The 26,282-nt window shown below is 41.4% G+C and overlaps 1 protein-coding gene across 1 annotated transcript; it reads right to left on the reverse strand.

Annotated features, from left to right (window-relative positions):
- Positions 1-1,205: 1,205 nt before the first annotated feature.
- rbmx2 (RNA binding motif protein X-linked 2) lies at positions 1,206-25,369 on the reverse strand. Its single transcript, XM_078412385.1, has 7 exons — positions 25,295-25,369; positions 20,337-20,452; positions 14,104-14,155; positions 11,948-12,077; positions 9,784-9,976; positions 7,334-7,971; positions 1,206-5,277 (listed from the first exon to the last, which is right to left on the reverse strand). The coding sequence occupies exons 1-6, from the start codon at positions 25,297-25,299 to the stop codon at positions 7,361-7,363; spliced, it is 1,107 nt and encodes a 368-aa protein (XP_078268511.1). The 5' UTR covers positions 25,300-25,369; the 3' UTR covers positions 1,206-5,277; positions 7,334-7,360.
- Positions 25,370-26,282: the final 913 nt, after the last annotated feature.

Here is a 26,282-nt window from a genome sequence, read left to right on the forward strand (position 1 = left end):
TTTTGCATTAAATTATTCCGATTCCCATCTGTAGTATTTTTATCAATGTCATTAAGTGAAAAATATATTTGAGTGCAGACACTTAAATTCTCAAGTTGATGTTCAGATATAGCTACTTATTTCATTATTTCTACATCTATACATATCCTTGTCATGTTTCGAATATTTTTATCAGAAATTATCTTGGTTTTGAAGTTAATTAAATTGCAATTAATTGGTCGTCTTAGATATTTATATATTCATGACTATGCAGAAATCAATCTTGTGAATCAGATAATCTTGTGAAATATAAAAGTTTTGTACTTGTGTGATCTAATAGTTAATAACTTTACATGAATGGCAACCAACTCATCACTTTCAGAATACAATATTGCAGTAAAAATAAATCCAGGTGTGATCCTCCCCGTTCTCTATGCCTTTTGGATGAAAACTGTTCTATTCTGTGCAAAGTAATTTCTATTTAAAATTAGAAATAAAATACAAAATCATCTATGCAATGTTTTAAAAATGCTTTCCAGTATATTTGCTGTATTGAAATCAGCTTCACATTTACCTGGACCAAATGACAAACTTAGTAATAACATTCAAACTCTTCTCATTATCACCCGCTACAACATGGCCTCGTTTCTTTTGTAATTCTTATTAATTATCAGCTTTTTGCTTATCATTGAGCTGGACTAAGACTAAATGGCAACATCATGGCTAAATGAAGGAGGAACATTTCTGTGTCCTAAATATTTTCGACTTCTCCTTTGTGGATGTCAGGTGATAAAAGAATGGGCTCAGCTGTAATGCACTTTCTGCTTGTTAGCCTGAAGACATTTGTTTTCGTGTGTCACATTTGAGGAATGGCCCTTTAGATGAGATACAAAAAACGTCTGTGGAATTTAATCTCAAGAGTGTGCACCTATAGAGCGAGAAGGGAGACAAGGATTTTTTTTTCTTCCATATTTACTGGCATAAACAAAGCAAGCAAAGCTTTTCCACTGTTGTATAATTCACACCTAGTGTAAGATGTGATTGAAAAATGAAAACATGGGCATGACCCATCGTGTGATTCCTGAATTTTCTCCTGAGTAATGGTTTATATATTTTGTGTAAACTGTGAGAAAGTATACTTTAAGGATTCTGGTCATTATGGAGTGATTTTTTTTTTTAATTACAAAAAATATATATATTTTTTTAAATAGCTTTTATTTTGTACTTCAAAACATATATCCAACAGTATCATTGTAATATCAGACTATGCACCATTAAATTGATTGAGAACAATTGACCTATTGAATCTATGACATTAATTAATAAGGAACACCAGACATTTAAAATATTGATAAACTAGAAAGGATTAGATTTGCTATTGAAAGTGGAGAATGACACGAGGCTTTTCTGGCATGAGAATAAGAATCCACTTCCTAACAAACTAGAACAGTAGAACGACGAGGAAGTCAGGGAAACAAAAATCTAACATTTTGGGTTGTTTTTGAGCAGGAAGATTATATAATCAAATTCCTGAACAGACGATGTGGCAATCTTTTTATCCCCCCACCCACCCATGTGAATTAAGACCAATTGATTTACAATAAGAATGACATGAAAATAAAGGTGCCATATTGGCACAGCTTGTCGAGCCACTGCCACACAGCATGGTTGTGAATAATGAATAAAAAATTTCCCCCAGTGTGTAGCTGAATCTGCAGAGATGATAGCATGCTAAGAGAATGGGATTGATGTGTAGTCGTGTAAATGGGCGGTTGATGGTTAGTGGGGATTAGGTAAACTGAAAAGCCTGTCTCTAATGTAAACCGTCTGATGACCATGAAAAAATCCCCAAAACAAATGGAAGGGAAATACATTAGGAGAGGAGCATCAGTGGGACAATAATAAAAGATGCAAGAGGATCATCAAGTGAGGCGTAAAGTTATGGAGACAAGACCAGCCTACCAAGTTCATGCTGAATATCAAGCACCCATGTTTACACTAATCTACTTTACCCCATTTTGTTCTCCCCACATTCTCATCAACTTGCCTTAGATTCTACCAGTCATCTACACACAAGGTTCAACCACCTTACCAACCCAAGCATTTTCATAATATGGGAGGAAACTGGAGCATATCGAAGAGACCCCTGAGGGCACTCCAAACAGACAGTATCAGTGGTAAGGATTGGAATACGAGTTGAGAGACAGCAGTTTCACTGTGCTGCCCTGAATGATAGTGTTAGAACCACTGTACCTTTCAATACCAAATGTTAATTAATACCACTGCTGATGTGAAAGCACATGCCAATTGGGTTTCTTGACTGACTAAACTTTTAGTGATATCCTAGCCGGGCATGGAGTTCAATATTTATTAAAAATCTGTATGGTGTGCATAAATCCTGAGTACCCATGAATTAAATGATGCGTAATTAATGGTTTGTAACTGCAGTATCAGCAGTTTCTGTTCTTTGCAGATTCAATGTAGATCAATGGTTTAATTAACTTAAGTAATACAAGTGATGTTCCGGGAGAAGCTTTGCCAGAGATCATTGCAAAATGCAATCTGTCTCTCCTTCCAGGTACAAATCTGATTTGTTTTAGTGAGTAAACTGGCATAAAGAGCCAACAGTTAAATCTTGTACTCAGCATTGTTGCCAATAATGTGTCATCCTGATCTATTTAACACTTAAACCAATTTTTTTTTAAACTCACTTTGTATTTTAGTTTTTCCATTCTGGACAGCCATATTTAAACATCTTCTGGAGCATGTACCAAGCCTTATACAAACGTGTGGCTTTCTTTTCTAAGCTCTAGATCTGCACCCTTCCAAAGTACTCCTCCTTTTGCTTACCATGAGATCAGCAGCGAAGCCATAAACTAGGTGGAGTCCAAGATAAGCTGTACCACTACTAAACACACGTAACACATTTCACATTATTTAAACTGTTTATGTCCTTTTACCCGTCATATGTTCAATGTTGAAAGATTGCACACACATCTCCCAGATACCTATCTATCCAATGGTGTATAAAGCCAGACCCACACAAAAACCAATAGAACATGCCAACCCTCCAAAGGGACTATCCTATTTCCCTTATTTTTTCCCTGTATTTACACTGTCTTTTCAAGATATCATTCAGAAACACGGTGAAGAAACCTTCCTCTTGTTTGTACTGGGCATCTGACATAGTAAATAGTGTGCTGAATTTCATTCTGGAATTTGGTGTAATTGACTTCAAAGGTACAGAAATAAAAAGTTCAGTGTGCACACATTAATATTGGGATAAGCCATAACAAGGAACCACAGATGCCGATTTACAAAGAAAGACAAAATGCTCATTCAAATGAAAGAGACAAAAGGTTGCAGTAACAGGCACCACCACTGGAGAACGTGGATAGGTGACATTTCAGGTCTGAAGAAAATTCCTGCCCCAAAATGTCATCCATCCATGTTCCCTGGAGAGGTTGCCTGACCCGTTGCGTTAATCCAGCATTTTGTGTCTTTCGTTGGGATGAACAATTTATTTAGTTCCATTATGAACTCTTACCTCTCAACCTATTTATTTACCAGGTGGCATTCTTCAGGTAAACTTGAGAGCTCTCACCTGCATTAAGGAGGCATTTAAACACACCTGAACAATTACAAACACCTAGGAAAACATGTGTCCCAAACATTATGGTGCCCTGAAATGGGGCGACTATGTACTAACACAGCTGCAATTTCTACAGGGTGAAACCAAAATGTATAAAAATACACTTTAATAAAATCTGACAATGTGCACTTTAACCACATGTGATTTTTTTTCTATTACAAATCTTAAATTGTGGAGTACAGAGGCAAATAAATAAATGATGGGTCTTTGTCCCAAACATTATTAGGGGGGCCTGTAATTAACCCCAAAGGGGCGAGTTGCTATCGGAGAAGAGCCTGGGGCTGATTCGGTCATTGATTAGTATTAATCAGCATTTTGTTTTTATTTCAGAATTCCAGCATATCTAATATTTCATCTTTGCATTAACCTATTGACATAACATAATTCTGCTCGGAACTAATCATTTATAACACTTATTGTTGTAAGCAAACATGGCCTGACTTAGAAATTCTGTTTTGACAACAAATTGCTTTATAAAATCACAGAACAAAGTATGAAGCAACACATTTTAGCACTTTCTATAGTGCCGTAGGCAGGAACATAGAAAACTGCATATATTTATGACTTATGCTTTGAGATGATTTCGCCCATGATGCATCAGTGGTTCAGCATGCTGACAGCTAGTTTACAAATGTACTTGAACAGAATCTTCTTGTAATTACACCTGTTGGATTAAACATATCCTTTCATATGCTTCTACCATTGAAGTGCAGGAGCTGCTTTACCCCCTCAGCTCTAAATATTGCAATAATTGAGGATTTGGCAAAATAATTACAGGTTCTAATGTAAAAATGCTTTGAGACCAATGACATATGTGCTCAATATTTCGGGTCCACACCCTGCATCAGGGCCTCAACCCAAAATGTCAACAATTCCTTCCTCCCTTCCCCTCTTGTTGGTTTGTTGATCCAAATTTCAGTATCTGTATTATTCTATGTTTCTCTTGGGAAAAGAATGTACAAGAAGATCCTTCTACAGCCAATGAATGACAATTCATGAACAATAATTAAATTTGGGCATTAAAGGATATTTATTTAAATATATCAAAAAAGTAGAGTGATGTTAAACCAATTCAAGAGCTTTATCAACCTTCTTCACTTCTCCAAACTGATAAGAGCACCAGTTACATTCATTTTAATATACTCATTAACACTAGCAGTCCCAAGAGGGCAGTACTCAAATAAAACCCCAATGAACTTTAAGTGTAAACAAGCCAACTTTCTATTTTAATTACAGGCGCACACAAAAGCTTGACCTTGCATGAGAGGAACTGGCCTGATGCACAATGTTACCATGGAGCAGAGAAACAATAACATTGAAGAATTCAGGAAATAAACAGGATCTTGAAATGTTTCATTGGGCTTCCATGCAATAATGGTTGCCCACATTTATAACCTTGGTGTTTAGTCCACTGCAGAGAGAGCTTGACAGCCTTATTTATTTGATAATTCTCCTCTAATACATTATGCAGGTCCAAATTGTCCAATCTTGAAAATGGACTCCAGTAGAATATGACATCAGCAACACAAAAGAGAATAAAAAATAATGGAACGTTTTCCACAGATGGTTCTAACATTCTTCATTCATTCGTGCCATTGACAGTTATGTTGCACACGTAAAATCCTGTGACGACAACACCGACATTCCTACAAAAAAAGATACAGTGTTGGAGTAACTCAGCGGGTCAGACAGCATCGCTGGAGAACATGGATGTGACGTTTTGGGTTGAGACCCACTGACATTCTTACATTAGAATTTATCAACAAACTGGTATTATGAATAACAAAAAGTTAGAAATTTACAGAATACTGTGGATAAATGCACTGCCCGCGTGGAGTGGATGACCAATTCCAGATTTTTGCTGAGATGATCTTATCTGGATGAAGTTGAGGTACCGGCATCACTTCAGTGTCTCCTGAACTATGGGGGGGGGGGGGGGGAAGTAATATGAAGAAATCAGCTAGCTTTCTTCCTTTGGATTGGTTTCTATTCAGTCCAATGGAGTATGCTTCAGCAGAAAAGTGGTGGGGGTGGGGTAAGCAAAAACATGTTTAGCTGCAATGTCGTTCCATGATTTGAAAGCCTGTGGCAGCAGCTGTCTGACCTTGCATTTGACAAATAAAACATCATTACTTTACTGGATGACCAGCAGGATGAGAATTGAAACTCAGCTTGTGACAGATCCTTACATTTAGGGTGCAGTAGTGTCCAGAAGCCTGGGCTATTGGTCAGGACACAATGTAGAATCATGTGACGCTAGCTGGAGAATTTAAAATCTGTTAAATAAATGTGAAATTTGCATGTGGCAATAATGGTGCCAATAGAACTGCCTCTGTGTCATTAAAAGCTCATCTTGTTCGCTTATGTCCTTCAAGAAAGACATCCACAGCCCTCGTGCTCCATGGACAATGTGAAACTCCAGACCCATTGTCCTCTGAAATATGTAGGAAAGAATTGCAGACGCTAGTTTAAATCAAAGATAGAACAAAATGCTGCACTAACTCAGCGGGACAGTCAGCATCTCTGGAGAGAATGAATGGGTAATGGTCCAGGTCGGAATGGGTGATGTTTCGGAAGAAGGGTCTCGACCCGAAACATGGAAGAAGGGTCTCGACCCGAATCGTCACCCATTCCTTCTCTCCGGAGATGCTGCCTGTCCCGCTGAGTTACTCCAGCATTTTGTGTCTGTCCTCTGAAATATCCTCTGTTCAAAGGGGCAATAATGGTGTTGCTGGTGATAAACATTTTTAAGAGGTGGAAATCGGAAGAACATATTTAATCTGGATCAATTGGAAAAATAGGCCAAGGACTGGCAGATGGAATTTAACATGGATAAGTGCATATGTTACATCTTGATAGGTTAAACCAGGATAGGACTTGCCCTGTAAATAACAAGGCCCTGGAGAATGCTGTACCACAGAGCGACCCAGAATTCCCAGAAAGTGGTAACACAGGGTAGTGAAGGTGTTTGGCATGCTGCCTTCATCAGTCAGGGCATTGAGCACAAACTTTGGAATGTCACGTTACAACTGTGCAAGACATTGGTGAGTGCGCTTGGTGTATTGTGCGCCGTTCTAGTCACCTAACATAAGGATGTCATTAAACTGAAAAGGGTGCAGAAAAGCTTCACTAGGGTAATACAGGAACTGGAGGGCTTGAGTTACAAGGAGAGACGGAATAAGCTGGGGCTTTGTTCCCTGTGGTGTGACCTTTAAGAGGTGAACAAGATCATGAAGGGCATGGATAAGGTGAATGGTCACAGTCTTTATCCCAGAGGGGGCGTCTAAAACTATAGGGCACAGGTTTAAAGTGAGAGTGAAAAGATTTAAAGGAGACCTAAGGGGCAACATTTTCACACAGAGGGTGATGGGAATATGGAATGAGTTGCCAGAAGGAGTGCTAGAGATGAGTACAATGACAACTTTTAAAAGCATTTGGACAGGTAGACGAATAGAAAAGATTTAGAGGAATATGGGCAAATGGGACTAGCTTGGGTAGGCAACTTGGTTGGTGTGGGTAGTTAGGGCCATGCAGCATTGAGATCTTTCATTTTTCTTGATATTTATACAAATGAACATCAAGAGAATAAGTAAAAAATACAGGGTCCAGGAAAGTAGCAAATTTTGGAACCATCTTTATTTCTGCTTCCTGGGGCTTAAATTCATGGACTGGAGAAAAAACTTAAAATGAGATTCAGTTTACCTTGTAGGAAGCTCTTATTGGCTTCTGTTATGATCGGTCCCTGTGATCGTCTCTTTCTTTGTAACGACTGCCATTATTGTGCTTATTTCTCCTCTCTTTGCTTTTGGCACTCTCAGAGTCTGAATCCCTCTCCTCTCTCTTGTTGCGATCATTCTTTCGATACTTGTCTCTATTATCATACATAGTATCAAACCTCTCTTCTCTCCGTATTTTCTCTCGTTGATAATTCTGTCTTTCTTCGTCATGTCTGGCCTCTCTTCCATCACTGTAGTTGCATCTTGAGTCCCTTCCCGATGTTTCATTGCAAGTCCCTCGGCCAGTTTGATCATTTCTTCGCCTTTCTTCCCTCTCAAAGTTTCTAGACTGATTTCTCTCATTGTATTTCTCTCTATTTGTCGTTTCATCAGCTCCAGCTGAGTGTTTTCTGTCAGTTGTTGTTCCTCTTTGGTCATTACTACAGTCTCCTTGAGACTCTCGGTTTGTATTGGCATACTTCTCATATCCCGCATCCTCTCTTTCTCTCTTGATCCTTACTGGGGGTGAAGACGAACGACTTTGGTTACTGGTCTTGGCAACATGCTTGGAGCTTTGTTCCTCCTTAATTTTTTTCTTTTTTTCTTTCTTTCTCTTTTTCTTTTCTAGAGAACAAAAATGTTTTGGTAAATATGTGTTCAAGAACAGAGGCAATCATAGCTGCAATTTAGAAGGATGAGAGGGGATCTGATAGCAATATATAAAATTATTAAGAGATTGGACAAGCTAGATGCAGGAAAAATGTTCCCTATGTTGGGGGAGTCCAGAACCAGGGGTCACAGTTTAAGAATAAGGGGTAGGCCATTTGGGACTGAGATGAGGGAAAACATTTTCACCCAGAGAGTTGTAAATCTGTGGAATTCTCTGCCACAGTGGAGGCCAATTCACTGGATGTTTAAGAGAGAATTAGATATAGCTCTTAGGGCTAACGGAATCAAGGGATATGGGGAAAAAGCAGGAACGGGGCACTAATTTTGGATGATCAGCCATCAATTGAATGGTGGTGTTGGCTTGAAGGGCCGAATGGCCTACTTCTGCACCTATTTTCTAAGTTTCACACAATGGAATTATTCCCCGTTTCTTGGAACAATCAGCATTCATTACTTTAGAGTCCTGTGGTAAAGTAAAACTGGTACCAATTTCACAAAATCACTAATCTCATTACGCATTATCTCATTTAACACCAATGCAAGACAATTATAATCTGTAAAGTTATTGATGGAATTTGACGAAGGCCTCTCTCAATCAATGCTCAGCGTCACACAGCATGGAAAAAGGCCTTAGGCCCAACTTGTCCATGCCTACCAAGGTTCGGCATCTAAGCTGGTCCGATTTGTCCTCATTTGGTCCGTACCCCTCTAACCTTTCCTATCCATGTAACTGTCCCTGTCTTTTTTTAAATTATATCTGCCTCAACTATCTTCAGGACAGCTCATTCCATATACTCACCATCCTGTGAATGAAAAATTCGCCCCTTAGGTTCCTATTAAAATCTTTATCAAGCACAGATCCGTCTTTCCCTTGATCTCTCCCTTGATCTCTCCCTTGATCTTTCCCTTGATCTCTCCCTTGATCTCTCTCTCTCTCTCTCTCTCTCTCTCTCTCTCTCTCTCTCTCTCTCTCTCTCTCTCTCTCTCTCTCTCTCTCTCTCTCTCTCTCTCTCTCTCTCTCTCTCTCTCTCTCTCTCTCTCTCTCTCTCTCTCTCTCTCTCTCTCTCTCAAGTTTCATCTGCCACCCTCCAATCTGTAGGAATAGGATTGGCAGAGCTGTTCAGTTAGTAGAGCTGCTGCTTCAAAGCTCCTGTCTTCTGGGTTCAATCCTGTCCTCTGGTGCAGTACGTGTGCGGTTTGCACGTTCTCTGGCTACATAGTGTTCCCTTGGAAATGTGTCCCTCTTCCTCCCACATCCAGTCAAGTGGGTCGGTGGAGAATTGGCCATTGCAAATTAACCAACCTGTGTAGGACAATGTACAATCTGAGGGAGTTGTTGGAAACATTGGGAGAATCAAATGGGATTATTATCAGATTAGGGTGGATGGGTGGTCGGATGGTTGGCACTGGTGGGCCGATGGACCTACTTTTGTGCTATATGACACTATTACCCCAGTTCCATAATCTCTCTCTCCGTTGTCAAAATGGCTAGCACTTTTTAATACTCTGGGATGTCAATAGCACACCCTTGAGTTTATTGACTTTCAGTCCCATTAATTTCTCCAGCACTACTTTTTTTAATATCAATATTCATTTCCTTTCATTCGTATTTTTCCTGGCAGCAATAGGAAGTTATGGTCAATGACCGGTCTGTGTGGCAAAAATAAATAGGTGATGGCCAGTTACCATGAAATCAATAACTAATTTGTCCACACCTAAAAAGTACATTCCTTGCAAATGTTAATCTACTCACTCCCTTTGCGTTACCTTTTTTCCGTTTTTTAGTTGACACCTCGGCAGTAACCTCGTCGGAGGACTCCGACGATGCTGATGCTGAGAGAGGCGGTTTTGGTGCACAGCCTTCCTCCCTCAGTGTTCTGGTCACATTATCAATATCATCATCATCTTTTGGAGGGCGGTAATTGGCCACATGGTCAACACGGATTGTCCTTCCCTTAATCTAAAAGGTAAATATATGCAAGTTACAAGAAGATGAGACATTTGGCCTTACTGGTCCATACTCAGCAGATAGCTCAAATCATATTTTTCCCTTTTTTCTGTAACTCTTCGTGTCTATTGAACTTCATTCATTCAACTACAGAAAACATCTGCGAATTATTCTGCCCCATTCATTCATTAATCAGCATACTAATAATTTTGCTAGACTAAACCAGAATCTCAGAGTACTATGGCAACCATTGCAGATATAATGAATATGGTTTGCTCATTGTCAATTGTAACATGAGTTCCACTCAATGGTGAAAGCAAAACATACCATAAAGATCTAAGTTACAATCTTAAACCTTGCTATTTTAATGTTCCATTTCAATTCTGTTCCTATTCTTTTGCATTGTTAGAAAGAAGAAAAAAATGCCACTGAGAGGAGGCAGCTGAGATGGTTCCTAGGGATGACATTCCTCGCAGCAGGCAGAAGGGAATCTGTCATTGCCACAATCAGATATATCATGTTAAAGCATTTCGGAGATCTGCGGGCAAGCTCTCACCCCAGATGAGGTCATGAATTTGCACCACAGTACTTCTCGATCATGCCTAAAAGTAACAGCAGTAATTTCATTTGGTCTATTGGCCTTGATGTTATTTCAGCAGTTGGATTGCCTTTTCAACCTCATGCTACACTGGGCTACTGTTGAGAATATAACATGAAACAGAGTGAAAGACATTCCTGACAAAGACATGATTTTGGAAGCTCTCTTTCTAGTGGATGTTAGTTGGCCACTGTTCATGATAAGCTCTCCTCCATACATGGATCACAGCAGGGTGGATCCTTAGACAATAGGTGATTTTCACAGGCTGAAGAATCCTATTATATTGCGTTCTCCTCAGGTCATTCCATCCATCATCAGTTGACAAGTGACAAGTATTTTGTTGGACCTCAGCCTTCAGATGCCTCTAGATTTTGCTTTTATTTCCCTCGAGTCGTGATGGTGCGTCTAGTCCAAGAATGTATAACATTTATTAGCCCCCTGGGTATCCTTGAATTCAAATCAAAACGCGAGTTTGTTGGTCATCGGAGCAGAATTTGGCCATTCAGTCTCTACTGCCATTCAATCATCTGATTGAAGATAGGTGATCTGTCGTTCTCTCATAATCCCATTCTCCTGCTTTCTCCCCATAACCTGTGACAGCTTTAGTAATCAAGAATCTGACAATCTCTGCCTTAAAAATACCCAATGACAGCCTCCATAGCCACCTGTGGCAATGAATTTCACACATTCACTACACTCTGACAAAACCATTCTTAGTGTTTCCCAGTAGAGAAACCAAGAGGTTCTCACGTGGCAGCTGGCCTTGGTCATTCATTCCAGCCTGCATGTCAGGAATCACATATCTAAAAAGATAGGTTTAGGCTTCAATTACTTTTCCAGATCTATATATCCTGGTGCAGCTTGCACTGTGGATAATGTTCACTCAAGCACGATACTGGAAGATCCTTCCAGACCATGAAGCTATGGCCAGAATGAAACAATATCCTCTCAGCTCAAGATAAAATAATAATTTTGTAAAAGTGGATGTGGTAGAACATATGAATAAAGTCACACTGAGAAATTGCACACAGAATTGCAGAAGTGAGCAAATATGTACATTCAAGTACCATGTATTTGAATAGATAGCTTCTTATTCTGACTCTCCTTTGTAGGCTAACAACAGAACAGTGATTGAGCCTAAAGCAATTAGCATTAAAATTAACGTTCATAAGTTTCAAATGTAAACCTGCTGTTTGTTTAAAATCTTAAAGACAGTACTTTAATTTTTATATCTTCATGAGTGTGCATTGGTACAAGTTTAAAAAGATTACCTTGCATTTCACACTGGGAAAAAAGGTCAAACCTGTTTTTACAGAACTGCCAGCAGGAAGAGGCAAATATCTGTGATTCAGAGAGAAATACACATGATCCCACTCTATACCCACCTTGATGCCATTAAAGTTGTCCACGGCTAATATGGTGCTCCTCTGATCTTCATAGCAGAGAAAACAAAAACCTTTTGATTTCCCAGTCTTCTTATCTCGAACAAGATTGATGTTAACAATCTCTCCATACCTGTCACAAGGAAATGAATGTTCAGTAGATATCATGCCAACTCCAAATGCAGCATTATCAGATGCTGTACATCACTAGCAATTCCACAGCAATCTCATCTGTACATATCCCATCTTACTCAGTAATCCTTCCATTTAGCTTGATTGGAAAGGGTTAACCTCTGACCTCTTCCTCACACACTTCCTTCCAGTATCCCAAGGATTCGTGACTGGGGGTAGGGAGGAGACGAGGTCACAAAGATAAATCAGCAAATAAATCTGTGTGGTCCTGCCGTCGCTTTTGCATTTTCCGACTGCAAATGACATAAGGTAAAGAGTACATCGCCACATCATATTACACAAACTCCATCATACTGTGTGCACATTAAATCCTCTTTTTTACACTCTAACCGTGCGTAGCCAGCCCCTCTCACTGCTTTTCTTTCCGTGTTTAAAGCTTCAGCCTATTTAACAATCACAGTCTCGAAATTACTTTACCTCCCTCCTTTACCTCTGCCGTTAAAAATCTTTGTGACTATGCAGTTACACTACTCTCTCCATGGAATGATTTGAAATCCTTCATCACATTATATGCACCATCCAATAAAAGATTGGTTGTCCGATACACTCCAAAACTGGCACTTCAGCGAATGGTATGTTGGCATTCATAGCAAGAGGATTTGAGTTTAGGAGCAGGGAGGTTCTGCTGCAGTTGTACAGGGCCTTGGTGAGACCGCACCTGGAGTATTGTGTGCTGTTTTGGTCTCCTAACCCGAGGAATGACGTTCTTGCCTTAGAGGGAGTACAGAGAAGGTTCACCAGATTAATCCCTGAGATGAGAAAACATTTCTTCACACAGAGTGGTGAGTCTGTGGAATTCTCTGCCACAGAAGGTAGTTGAGGCCAGTTCATTGGCTATATTTAAGAGGGAGTTAGATGTGGCCCTTTTTGCTAAAGGGATCAGGGGGTATGGAGAGAAGGCAGGTACAGGCTACTGAGCTGGATGATCAGCCATGATCATATTGAATGGCGGTGCAGGCTCGAAGGGCCGAATGGCCTACTCCTGCACCTATTTTCTATGTTTCTATGTGTGTTGAAAGGAACTGCAGATGCTGGTTTATGCTGAAGATAGACACGAAGTGCTGAGTTACTGCAGAGATATGACTGGGGCACAGCTGAGGAAGCACCCAAGCCAACATTAGGTTAACTAATTCACGTTTGGCCATGAGGTTATATCATATAAAACACTAGTGTCAAACTGTCAAGAAGATGCTGATGTTGTGAAATTGTGCACCTACAGGGAGAAAACTAGATAATTTTCACCAAAACTGAAAAGATAAAATAAACTAATCATGTATTGATGCTTTTAAAGAACCTTAGAAATAGCATCAAAAGTAGGCCTTCTCCACCATTCAATACGATCATGACTGGCCTTTCACTTCCTCTCTTCTGCACTCCCCCCCATATCTTTTTATTCCCTCAGTTTCCAAAAATCTACCAATATCCTTAGAGTGTAATCAGTGACTAAGCCTGCATAGTTCTTGTCCAGGTGCCAGCATTTACACTGTTAGTCATTGGGCCAAATTTATATTGTACCTTTCACATCACAAGGCAGATTGAGCACAAGAGCTACCTTTGTAGCATAGAGCCTGTGGTGATGCAAGAAGTGAGTCAGGCTACTCACATGCAGCAGTTCCAGAAACAGTGGTCTGCTTTTTGCTAAACAACTGTCCCAAATGGATGGCAAGATTTAGTAGTCCCAGTGGAGTCAGTGGTAGGACAACTACAATTGATCTCTGTACCATCGTCAGCGCTGTTAAGTGCTCAAGGGTAATTTCAAGCGAAAGTAGGATTGAGTTCAGATGTGCTGCTTCTATGGTTGAATGTCCTGGTGTTACTATCAATAATTAAATTTGCTTACTAGCCACTTTGTTAAAAATACAAGCAGGACACACCCGTGTAACAAGCATGCATGATTGCTGTGTAGCAAGCATGATATATATGGCCTTAGCAAGGGAATAATGGAAATTAAAGAGAAAAACACTTACTGTGAAAATACACAAATAACATCCCCTTCTGTTAATTCATAAGGCAAGCCACCTAGGAAGAAGAGAGAAAAAGAATGCTTACAGACCAAACCAAACCCTCACATTTGATGTCAATCTTACCAAAAACAATAAATCTACAAATTAAAACCCTCAGTGCCTCAGACATTGTCAGTCAACACAACTTAGATAGGAATATAAAAGGGACCCGACACGGGGGTGGGAGGGAAGGAACAGGGACCATTGGGACTATATTGAATACTTTTTGTAACTTTGTTGGCGCACTATACAAGGGGACTCTTTGCATACTTGTGTATTGAATGCAAAACAAAGATTTTCGCTGTACCAAGTACATGTGACAATAAAGTATCAATCAATATGTGAGCAGCTGCCTACTGTGGAACTATTGTTCTCAACAAAGAACAAAGCAAGACACAAAATGCTGGAGTAACTCAGCAGGACAGGCAGCATCTCTGGAGAGAAGGAATGGGTGACGTTTCGGTTTGAGACCCTTCTTCAGACTGAGTCAGGGGAGAGGGTCCAGAGATATGGGTGTAAGGTGTGAAAATAGATCAAAGCAGGCAATTATAAGGAAATGTGGAATGCTTCATTGTTAGTGATTGGGAAGGAGACATGGAGAAGGTCAGTGGAACTAGTTGGAGAACTAGGGTGGGAGAAGGAAAGCAAGGGTTGCTTGAAGTTAGAGAAATCAACATTAATATCTCTGGGTTGTAGGCTGCCCAAGCAAAATATGAGGTGTTGTTCCTCCAATGTGCGTTGAACAAAATTTCAAAAGATTCTTTGACTGTTTAAAACTAAACATTTCTCTCTTGTTAAGCACCTAAATTATCTAATTGAGAAAGCATCCTGAAAACAATGGGTTCAATGTTAAATCCCCTCACTTAGCAAAGAGCTGCTATGGAATTATCTTGGAGACTTCCTCTGCAGTCAACAGAAATCAACCAAGACTCTGTCAATTCCTTTGGAGTAAAAAGAGATGAGTTTTAATACAAAGAATTAGAATTTTAGCAGCAAAATTTGACATTACATTTGACTTTTTTAAAAAAATGAACTCAGGTCATGACCAGAGGAACACATTCCTTCCAGCAGAGTAAAACAATGACTGCAGTTGTTAAAAAGAATACAGTGAGCCACCCACTGAAATATCAAGAGTCAAGAGTGTTTAATTGTCATATGTACCAAAACTGAACAGGACATTTTTACTTGAAGCAGCATAACAGATTTGTAAACACAGTACTCAATATAAAACATAATAAACGTATGCCTCATCCCCCACAAATCAATATACCTATCTAAAAGCCTCCTGTATGCCACTATTGTATCTGCTTCCACCACCACCACCGCAATCAAGGTACCCACCACTAGCTTTGTAAAAAACTTGCTCTGCACATTTCCTTTGAATGTGTTATGCTGGTGCAGAATGGAGAGCCAGGAAGATCGCATCCCCCGTTGATCTATTGTGACGATAGGTAAATTTAATGGGTCCAGGTTCTTGGTAAGGTAGGTGTTGAAATGTGCCATAACCAACCTCTCAATGCATGTCATTACCATGGATATTCATAATCATAATTTATTAGCCAAGTATGTTTTGCAACATACGAGGAATTTGGTTTGCCATACAGCATATCAAAAAAGAAACAAGGCACACAACTACATTGTAGCGGCCAGCTTCTCGTCTATCAATTAGCTCCCAAGCTGCCACTTGCATAGTGGCATAGTGAGCGATAAGCATAATGACTTGAACATATATAAATAACAGAGATCCTCCTTGACGTTTGAACAGTTAGTCTTTATTTTGAAGGTGCAATAAACATATTGACATATTGGCATATCTCTTGTCATCGACTGGTTATTGATTTGCTAGGTAAAATTCCATATCTTACCACAGTCTATGTGATCGATACGAATTGCCAGATATAACTTTGGCGGAGTCTGTATTAAGACTTACAGCTGATTACATCTTGGCTAATGAATCTTTTGGCGGAGCCTTTGGCTAAACCTCCTTGGCTCACACACACTCTGCCAGCACGTACCCAACTGCCCATGCTCTAGCTCCGCCCAGCCCCTATGTAAGCATTGCATTAACTCTATAGTGTCCAAATTACAGCAGAATACAAGGTAATAATAATAATAAGCAAAAATAACTAATAAATGCAAAATGGCTCCAACATACATAAAAATTTGACATATACATCCACCATAGTGGCTCCTCCACATTCCCCACTGTGAAGGAAGGCAATAAAGTCTTATCTTCTTCCTCCTTTTCTCCCGCGGTCGGGGGAGTCGAACCATCCGCAGTCGGGGCGATTGAAGCTCCTGTAGCCGGCGATCGAAGCTCCCGCGTCGGGGCGGTCGAAGCTCCCGCGGCTTGGAGCTCCCGAAGTCGGTCTCTAACCAGGGACCACAAGCTCCATGTTGTTTAAAGTCCATAGGCTCCCGCGGTTGGAGCTCCGAAGTCGATCCCTGGCAAAGGGATCGCCAGCTCACGATGTTAGGTCCTGCAGGCTCCTGTGGTTGGAGCTCCGAGGTCCCAGCGAGAGGCTGCCAGCTCCACGACACGGAAAAAAAAATCGCATCTCCGCCGAGGAAAGAGATAAAAAAAGTTTCTTCCACCCCCACCATAATACAAAACTAAAGATAAACTAAAACATACATTTTACAACAAACTAAAAACACAAAGGAAAAAGACGAGACAGACCGTTGGCGAGGCAGCCATCGTATGGTGCCCCCTGGCGGTATTAGTCGGTTGATAATGATTGAGGCATGTCACCTTACTATTGTTGATGCCTTTTTAAAGTAGTTGGGAACCTCAGACCTCAGAAATGAGATCTTGAAGTCCGCAAAAACTCCAGTCTGTTAGTCCACGCAGGTCTTGAGAACGCAATCAGGTACTCTATCAGGTCCAGACGCTATCCAAGGGTTCACTCTCCTGAAGGATCTCCAGACATCAGCCTTGGTAACTAAGATTCCAATACCACAATATGGGAGCCCAAGAAGGCATATACAATGCATTCAGAAAGTATTCAGACCCCTTCATTTTTTCCACATTTTGTTACGTTACAGCCTTATTTTAAAATGGATTCAATTCTTTTTTTAAATCATCAACCTACACACAGTACCCCATAATAAAAAAGTGAAAACAGGTGTTTAGAAATTTTTGCAAAGTAATTAAAAAGAAATAACTGAAATATCACATTTGCATAAGTATTCAGACCCTTTACTCAGTACTTTGTTGAGGCACCTTTGGCAGCAATTACAGCCTCAAATCTTCTTGGGTATGACGCTATAAGCTTGGCACACCTGTATTTGGATAATTTCTCAATCCTCTCGGAGGCCTACGAACAATTCTTTCGTCTTCATGGCTTGGTTTTTGCTCTGACATGCACTGTCAACTGTGGGACCTTATATAGACAGGTGTGTGCCTTTCCAAATCATGTCCGATCAATTTAAGTTAACACTGGTGGACTCCAATCAAGTTGTAGAAACATCTCAAGGATAATCAATGGAAACAGGATGAACGTAAGCTCAATTTTGAGTATCATAGCAAAGGGTCTGAATACTTATGTAAATGTGATATTTCAGTTATTTATTTTTAATTACTTTGCAAAAATTTCTAAACACCTATTTTCGCTTCTTCATTCTGGGGTATTGTGTAGATTGATGATAAAAAAATGAATTTAATCCATTTTAAAATAAGGCTGTAACGTAACAAAATGTGGAAAAAGTGAAGGGGTCTGAATACTTTCTGAATGCACTGTAAGTGTTCTCCCTATTGAAGCGGGCGTTGAACGCATTGAGCTTGCCTGGGAAAGATGCATTGCTGTCGCTTGAGCTGCCACTTGGTTTCACCTTGTAGTGATGGCGTTCAAGTCCTGCCACAGCTGCTAAACACCCATCTCATCCTCAAATTTAGAGCTTAGTCACTTGTCATCTGAAGATATAATCCAGAATAATGTAGTCTAAAATTATGAGATGTGATCAAATTTAAAACACAAAACCAAAAGCAAGAAAGTCTAATAAACCACCAAATGAAAGACAGCTAAATAGAAGAGACAAAATGCTTAATGCAATAATATCTTTTGCACTGTACAAGACCAAACTGTGCAAAAGTAAATGTCATGGTGCAAGCATTTCTGAACACAATTAATTTTAATAATAATAATAATAATAATAATGCATTACATTTATATAGCGCTTTTCATATACTCAAAGACGCTTTACAGGGATTTAGAGAACATAGGGAAGTGAATAAATAGATAAATAAGTAAACGAACAGAGAAAGGATTTATTCACAAAATGCTGGAGTAACTCAGCAGGTCAGGCAGCATCTCGGGAGAGAAGGAATGGGTGACGTTTCGGGTCGAGACCCTTCTTCAGACTGATGTCGGGGGTGGGACAAAGGAAGGATATAGGTGGAGACAGGAAGATAGAGGGAGATCTGGGAAGGAGGAGGGGAAGGGAGGGACAGAGGAGCTATCTGAAGTTGGAGAAGTCGACGTTCATACCACCGGGCCGCAAACTGCCCAGGCGAAATATGAGGTGCTGCTCCTCCAATTTCCGGCGGGCCTCACTATGGCACTGGAGGAGGCCCATGACAGAGAGGTCAGACTGGGAATGGGAGGGGGAGTTGAAGTGCTGGGCCACCGGGAGATCAGTGGCGTTAATGCGGACCGAGCGCAGGTGTTCAGCGAAGCGATCGCCGAGCCTGCGCTTGGTTTCGCCGATATAGATGAGTTGACATCTAGAGCAGCGGATGCAATAGATGAGGTTGGAGGAGGTGCAGGTGAACCTCTGTCTCACCTGGAAAGAATGTTTGGGTCCTTTGATGGAGTTGAGGGGGGAGGTAAAGGGACAGGTGTTGCATCTCGTGCGGTTGCAAGGGAAAGTGCCCGGGGTTAGGGTGGTTTGGGTAGGAAGGGACGAGTGGACCAGGGAGTTGCGGAGGGAACGGTCTCTGCGGAATGCAGAGAGGGGAGGGGATGGGAAGATATGGCCAGTGGTGGGGTCCTGTTGTAGGTGACGGAAATGTTGGTGGATGATATGTTGGATCCGCTGGCTGGTGGGGTGGAAGGTGAGAACGAGGGGGATCCTGTCCTTGTTGCGAGTGGGGGGATGGGGAGCAAGAGCGGAGCTGCGGGATGTAGAAGAGACCCTAGTGAGAGCCTCATCTATAATGGAGGAGGGGAAGCCCCGTTTTCTGAAAAACGAGGACATCTCGGAAGCCCTAGTCTGAAACACCTCATCCCGGGCACAGATGCGGCGTAGACGGAGGAATTGGGAGTAGGGGATAGACTTTTTGCAGGGGACCGGGTGGAAGGTGAGGTGACCTTCAGTGGTTGAAGGCAGTACTGAACAGGTGAGACTTCAGTGATGTTTTGAATGTGTTGAGTGTGGAGGAGTCTGACGGTTTGGGGTAGTGAGTTCCATAGGGTGGGAGCAGCAATGGCTGCCATACAATAGAGAATGAAAAATTATTCTTTTAAAGCCACTAAGACGTTAATGTACAGTTTAAAATGACATCAAGAGTTAATTAGTGGCTATTCTGAAACTTTGAAAGGTTACTTTGAAATGTGTGCTGTTATATAAATAAGTTAGAGAAATGAAGTAATGTTCCAGTTAAGAACACCAAACCACTCCTTTGCAAAAGTTAAGTAGCTTCAACCATGACTTCAAATCACTCAGACTGTTTCCAGACATTTTTAATTGGGGAGATGACTTAACTGGAACATATTCAACTGAAATGAGCCACACAAAACATTATGCATTAACCCAAGACAGACATCAATTATTCATACAGACAGTTTTAATGGTAGTCTTGAAGCCCATTTACATCTTGATAGAAGTGTCCAGAGTTTACTTGTCACTATCAAGCTCGTAGATCAGCTGATGTGTGGGAATCATACCCACAAATAGACCTTCCATCGGGAATGCAGTGAATTAGCACACTGGAGATTGAACTTCTACAATAATAGTCCATGGTTAGCAGAGAATAACCCCACTCCACTTCACCACACTTATAATTTTCATTTTTATTCATAGAAAAATCATTTCTCAATTAATTATAGAATTTGGAAATAAATGTTCATGCACTTGAAGCTTATTCTTCTCAATAACGTTAAATTCATTAATACTTAGATATTGAACAAGCCAATACCATCAGCCCACAGGTTTCTGTGGCCTCAAACAACTAAGGGGCTGCAAAAGGTTTTACTCACCCAGGAAGATCCAGGCACTGTTCTTGTACTCTGAGTGCCAGGAGACTTTTTCTTGAATGCCTAGTGCTGCCTCTCTTTCATTCAACTCATTGATGAGTTTCACTTTTGTCAGTGGACTGTGGGGATAAAAGCAGAGGTTGCTTAGAGGCTGGCACAAAAATGTTTCTCAAATTAAACAGCAATCTGAATTTACTACCTTTTCCTCTGCCAACTGAATCAAAGAACATTTTAGAATAATCTTATTCCACTCTATCACTAACAACACGCATTTCTAGTTCCAAATCATACCTCACAGCTTTAACCTCAATTGTCTGTACAACATTTTAAATGACTTCCAAACTTTGTATTCTCAGAACAGCTACCTCCATCTGTCAGTCCAGCTGATTTGAGGTAACTATGGGGGTAGACTGTCTGGTTGGGGTGCAACCCATCTTCCTCTCAATATTAAAACAGTTCTGGACAGAGACTGAGAATATATTGCACTTGCATATCAAATTGCAAAGATAGACCCTTTCAGTATTTTTCATTATTGCAGATGTCAGGCACAGCCAGGTTATTTTTTACTCCATTGTTGTTTACTTCACTGCATAGATACTGACCATATCCACCTCGTCCAATGCCTCTTTACATCTAGGTGCTAAGTATTTATTTTAACTCGACTGGAGTCTGAAGAAGGGTCCTGACCTGAAACATCATTGATCAATATCCTCCAGAGATGCTGCCTGACCTACTGAGTTGCTCCAGCACTTTGTGTTGTCCTCATAACTTGCTCACTGTACAACACTCCCCTTGACAAAAAGGGTTCATGATGATACCCTGTACAATGTAGGTCAATTTCCATACCTTGGGAACAAAACCCTCTTTTGATGATTGATACAGTCTGCTCAATTACATCTATATCTCTATCAATTGACATTTGATTTTTTTCACTTCTTGCTGGTTCAGGTGGTGACAGAATTTCACTGCATAGTTTGTTCCAGGATGGATTCTAGGGCATTGTGTTAAGGACAAAGTTAGGTTAAGTAGTTATTCACAGTGCTCCTTTCAGTAAGCACAGACTGCTCTGTGACTTTTTGAAAAACTCTGCCATTCTTGGCTCAGTGTGATGGACTCCAGATAGCCTTTGAAGTGTTAAAGAATCTATTGTAATGAATTGCTGACCCCCACTGCTCTTTCCAGCCATCTATTCATTTAGTCATGATTTTCTGCTGTTGTTCAGCCTGCAAGCGCCTGTGAAAAGAATTTTCGCTTAAGGCATGGCAGAGCTTCCAATCCAAGAACATATTGTGAAGGTAGTTAATTAGCTACTGAATATTCTAGTCCTTCACATCTAACAAGTCATGGTGATTTTTGGTCAAGAAGCCAAGAGAATCTTCAAAGGTGCTAATTACAATGGGCCTGAGAGCAGTCCAAATGGTATGGACACTGCAGCGGTTGTTGGGCGAAGTCATTGTGAGGTATTGTTTGCAGAGAAGCATTTTGCACATTCCTTGAAAGTTTTAACTTCAATTTTTTTCAGCAGCATTTATTTTGCCATTTTGATTTGGGGCCACACTGATAGAAATTAACAGTGTAGGCTAGGTTGTGGTCAGTCCAACAATTATTGGTACCTGCTGTGACACAGGTGGCATGGACATCCTTCTGGTCCCTTTCATAGAGTCATATAATGTGGAATCAGGTCCTTCAGCCCAACTTGCCCACACCAACCAATATGTCTCATTTACATTAGTCCCACCTGCCTGCATTTGGCCTATATCCCTCTAAACCTATCCTATCCATGTACCTAGATGGATGTTGCGATAATACCTACCTCAACTGCCTCCTCTAGCAGTTATCCCTCAGGTTCCTATTAAATCTTTCGCCCCTCACCTGAAACCTATTTCCTCTTATTCTCAATTTCCCTACTCCGGGCAAGAGACTTTGTGCGTATACCCGATCTATTCCTCTCATGATGTTGTACACCTCTATAAGATTACCCCTCATCCTACTGCGCTCCAAGGAATAGAGTTTTAGCCTGCTCAACCTCTCCCTTAGAGCTCAGGCCCTTGAGTCCTGGCAACATCCGTGTAAATCTTCTCTGCACCCTTTCCAGCTTGACATCTTTCCTATAACATGGTGCCCAAAACTGAACATAATACTCTAGAAGTGGCATCACCAACGTTTTATATAACTGCAACATGACCTCCTAACTTCTATACTCACTACTCTGAGTGATGAAGGTCAATGTGCCAAAAGCCTTTTTGACCATCCTATACTATGCCACTTTCAATGAATTATGTACCTGCACTCCTAGATCCCTCTGCTCTACAACACTCCCTAGAGCCTTCCCATTCAGTGTAGGTCCTGCCCATGTTAGGCTTCCTGAAATGCAACACCTCACATTTCTCTGCCCAACTGAACAAGATCATGCTACAATTTTTGGCAACCATCTTCACTATCTACAATGCCACCCACGTTTCGGTCATTGGCAAAGTTCGAATCTTGTCATGTATGTTCTCATCCAAATCATTGATATAGATGACACCCAGCAATAGGTTCAGCACCGAACCATGACGCACACCACCAGTCACAGGCCTCCAGTCTGAAAAAAAACCTTCCACCATCACCCTCTGCTTCCTTCGATTAAGCCAATTTTCTATCCATTCTGCTATCTTTCCTTGGATCCTATACGATCTAACTTTCTAGAGCAGCTCACCATGTTAACCCTGTCAAAATCCATGTATACAATGTCAACAGCTCTGCCCTCATCAATCTTTTTGGCTACATCTTCAAAGATCTCAAGCAGATTTGTGAGATGTACAAATCCAAGCTGACTATCCCTATTCAGCCCTTGTCCATCTAAATGCATGTGTATCTTATCCCTCAGAATACTCTTTAGTAACTTTCCAACCACAGATGTTAGGCTCACTGGACTGTAGTTCCCAGGCTTTTCCCTGCAGCCCATCTTGAATAGACACACAGCATTTTCCACCCTCCAGTCTTCCGGCCCCTCAACTGTATTTAATGGTGACTTGTAAATTTCTGCCAGGGCACCTGCAATTTCCTTTTTAGCTTCCCACAGCTTCCTCGGTTATATCTGATCAGGCCTGGGAGATTGGTCTACCTTCATACAAGTCAGACCCTTCGGCACCTCTTCGACCAGTAATACTTCGACCAGTAATACTGACTGCTCTCAAAACACTTCCATTGATTGCCCCAAGTTCCCCATTCCTCATGTCTTTCTGCACGGTGAAAAGAGAGGGGAAATACTCGTTGAAGACTTTGCCCATCTCCTTTGGCTCCACGCAGAGTTGATCTCTTGAGGGGTCTCACTAAGTCTCTGGTTACCCTTGTTCCTTTTATGGACATAAAATCTCAGGATTATACTTAATGCTTCCTGGTAGAGCTATCTCCTGCCCCTTTTTGCCCTCCTGATTTCCATTTTTAGCTTGCTCCTTAGTTCCTAAAATTCCTCCTGGGAAACACTTGATTCCAGATGCTTATACCTGCCCCATGCCTCTCCTTCTTAGTCCTGACCAGAGCCTCAATTTCCTTAGTCATCCAAGTTTCCTTACGTTCACCTGCCTTGCCCTTCACTCTAACAAGAGCGTGTACATCCTGGACTCTTGTCTTTCATGATGACACAATTTAACAGGTAGCAGTGCTTGGATCAGTGGTGTTGCCATGATGCTTTGTGCACATTTTTCTGATAATACAGGGTATTGGTTCTGACAAAGCTGTGTCCAAGAATTTTATCAGCAAGATACCTCAGTTTGAGATAGCTTTTGCCACTTTTTCCTTGCCAATCACACCTTTCCAGCGACTTGCATCCTTTTAAGCTCAGATACTTAAGTCATCCACGAGGATCAATTTGACTTTCTCTTGGACCTTTCCGAAAATCAAGGTAGAAGTCTTCTTTGGTCACATCTGTAGTTTCCAGGACTGGAGCATATTCACGGACAAGGAGAGTGTGCTGGGTCCACATTAGAATGAACTGCAGCATCATGAGATGTTCACTTATCACAAAAGGCAGTCACTGAGATACCAGGCTAGCACATTCTAGATGGAAAACCATGAGGCCCTGTTCCTCCTCTGGTTTGCTCTTTCAGCTAGCTATCTCCAGTCTGTTCTAACTCATTCTGGGCAGTGATATCAATATCCAAGTTTCTGAGTCTACAGGCTATAACGATGGTGGCTTTTAGGTCTCTTGCCATTGGAGGTTGTCCAGAAGATCCTAAAGTTCAGGTCCCAAGTTTCATATTGAGGAGTGTAAATTACTAGAATATGACACATGAGCTTGACATCTTACCTTTTGGCAAAGTGGTCCTAAAGGTCTGTGCACCTGGGCTTGTTGCATGATCATTAACTAACACACAAACAAAGGTGGGATCATCCATAGATACTCTTGCCCCCTCGCCTACCCTTCCAACAGGGAGGGATGAGGGGACTGGCAAACACTGACTGAGATTCCGAGTTGAACAGACTTCTATTGGCAAAACAATGCAGCTCAGCTAACCTTGCCCCCAGTACAATTAATCACCAGGACCCTTTCATTAATAATACATTAAGAATTGAGTGCTGGTGCTGGAAGCAAGCTGCATCTTTTGAATAAAAGGATCCTCATCTGCCAACACAAACAACAATAGTGAAGATGGACACAAATTGCTGGAGTAACTCAGCGGGTCGGGCAGCATCTCTGGAGAAAAAGTGATGTTTCGGATCCAGACCCCTCATCAGACTGTGAGTTATGAGAGAGGGGGACGAGGGATATAGACGGTACTTGGGGGAAATGAATGGAAAATGCAAAAAACAACGATAATCACGGTAATGGGGTGGGGTTGAGTTACTCCAGGTTTTAGTGCTCGTCTTCGGTTTAAACCAGCATCAGCAGTTCCTCCCAACGCACGACTTGTTCGCTCAGGCGAACATAGTTATGACCCTGGCGACTGCAGTCGCAGCGGCCCCGACCTCCTACTCACTTCATGTTGCCTCCGCTCCCGGTCCTGGTCTCCACGGCCGAGCCCCGCTTCCGGCCCCGCGTCGGCGGCCGAGGGAGCGTGGACCGCGCAGCTCCACCGACACCGCCATCTACCGGCAATATGCGCCAACGACAAGCGCCTCGTCCACAAGAGCATTTAATGCAGGTAAAATTAAAAAAAAGTGTGCAGGAAGGAATTGCAGATGCTGTTTTACCCCGAAGATAGACACAGAATGCTGGAGTAACTCAGCGGGACAGGCTGGAGTGAAGGAATGGGTGACCTTTCGGGTCGAGACTCTTCTCCAGACTGTCCACAAAGTGCTGGAGGAGGTCAGTGTGTCAGAATGCACCTGTGGAGGGAATAGACAGACGACGTTTGGAGTTGGGACACTTTTTCAGACGGTAGTAGGGAGAGAAAGCTGAAAAAGAGAGATGGTGGTGGTGGGTGGGTGGCACAAGGCCTGGCAAGCGATAGGTGGATACAGGTGTGGGAGGGTTGATGAGCAGATGGGTGGACAAAGGCCAGAAATAAAAGGTGAGCAAAAAGGCTGTCAGATAAAGAGGAGTGTAATATAAAGGTAGACATAAATAGAAGGGAAATGGTGAGAGAAATGAGTGTGTACACTGGGGACAGGACACGAGAGAGAGAGAGAGAGAGTGTGTATGAATGTGTGAGAGAGAGAGTATGAATGTGTGAGAGAGAGTATGAATGTGTGAGAGAGAGAAGGTGTAGTATGACTTAAAATTGGAGAATTCAGTATTCATGCCATCGATTGTCAGCTACCCAAGTAGAAATATGAGGTGTCATTCCTTCAGTTTGTGTGTGGCCTCATTCTAGCAATGGAGAAGGTTCTGGACAGAAAGGTCAGTATGGGAAGGGGAGTTTATTATAAATAGTTCTGCAGTAAGACGATAGTTGTATTCCTGAGAAATTTTGTATTGCAAGAGAATTGTTTTAGAAAGGCAATTGTGTCAATGAGGAAAATGAA

Source organism: Rhinoraja longicauda, chromosome 15, assembly GCF_053455715.1.
Source record: "Rhinoraja longicauda isolate Sanriku21f chromosome 15, sRhiLon1.1, whole genome shotgun sequence".
Lineage (NCBI taxonomy): Eukaryota > Metazoa > Chordata > Chondrichthyes > Rajiformes > Arhynchobatidae > Rhinoraja > Rhinoraja longicauda.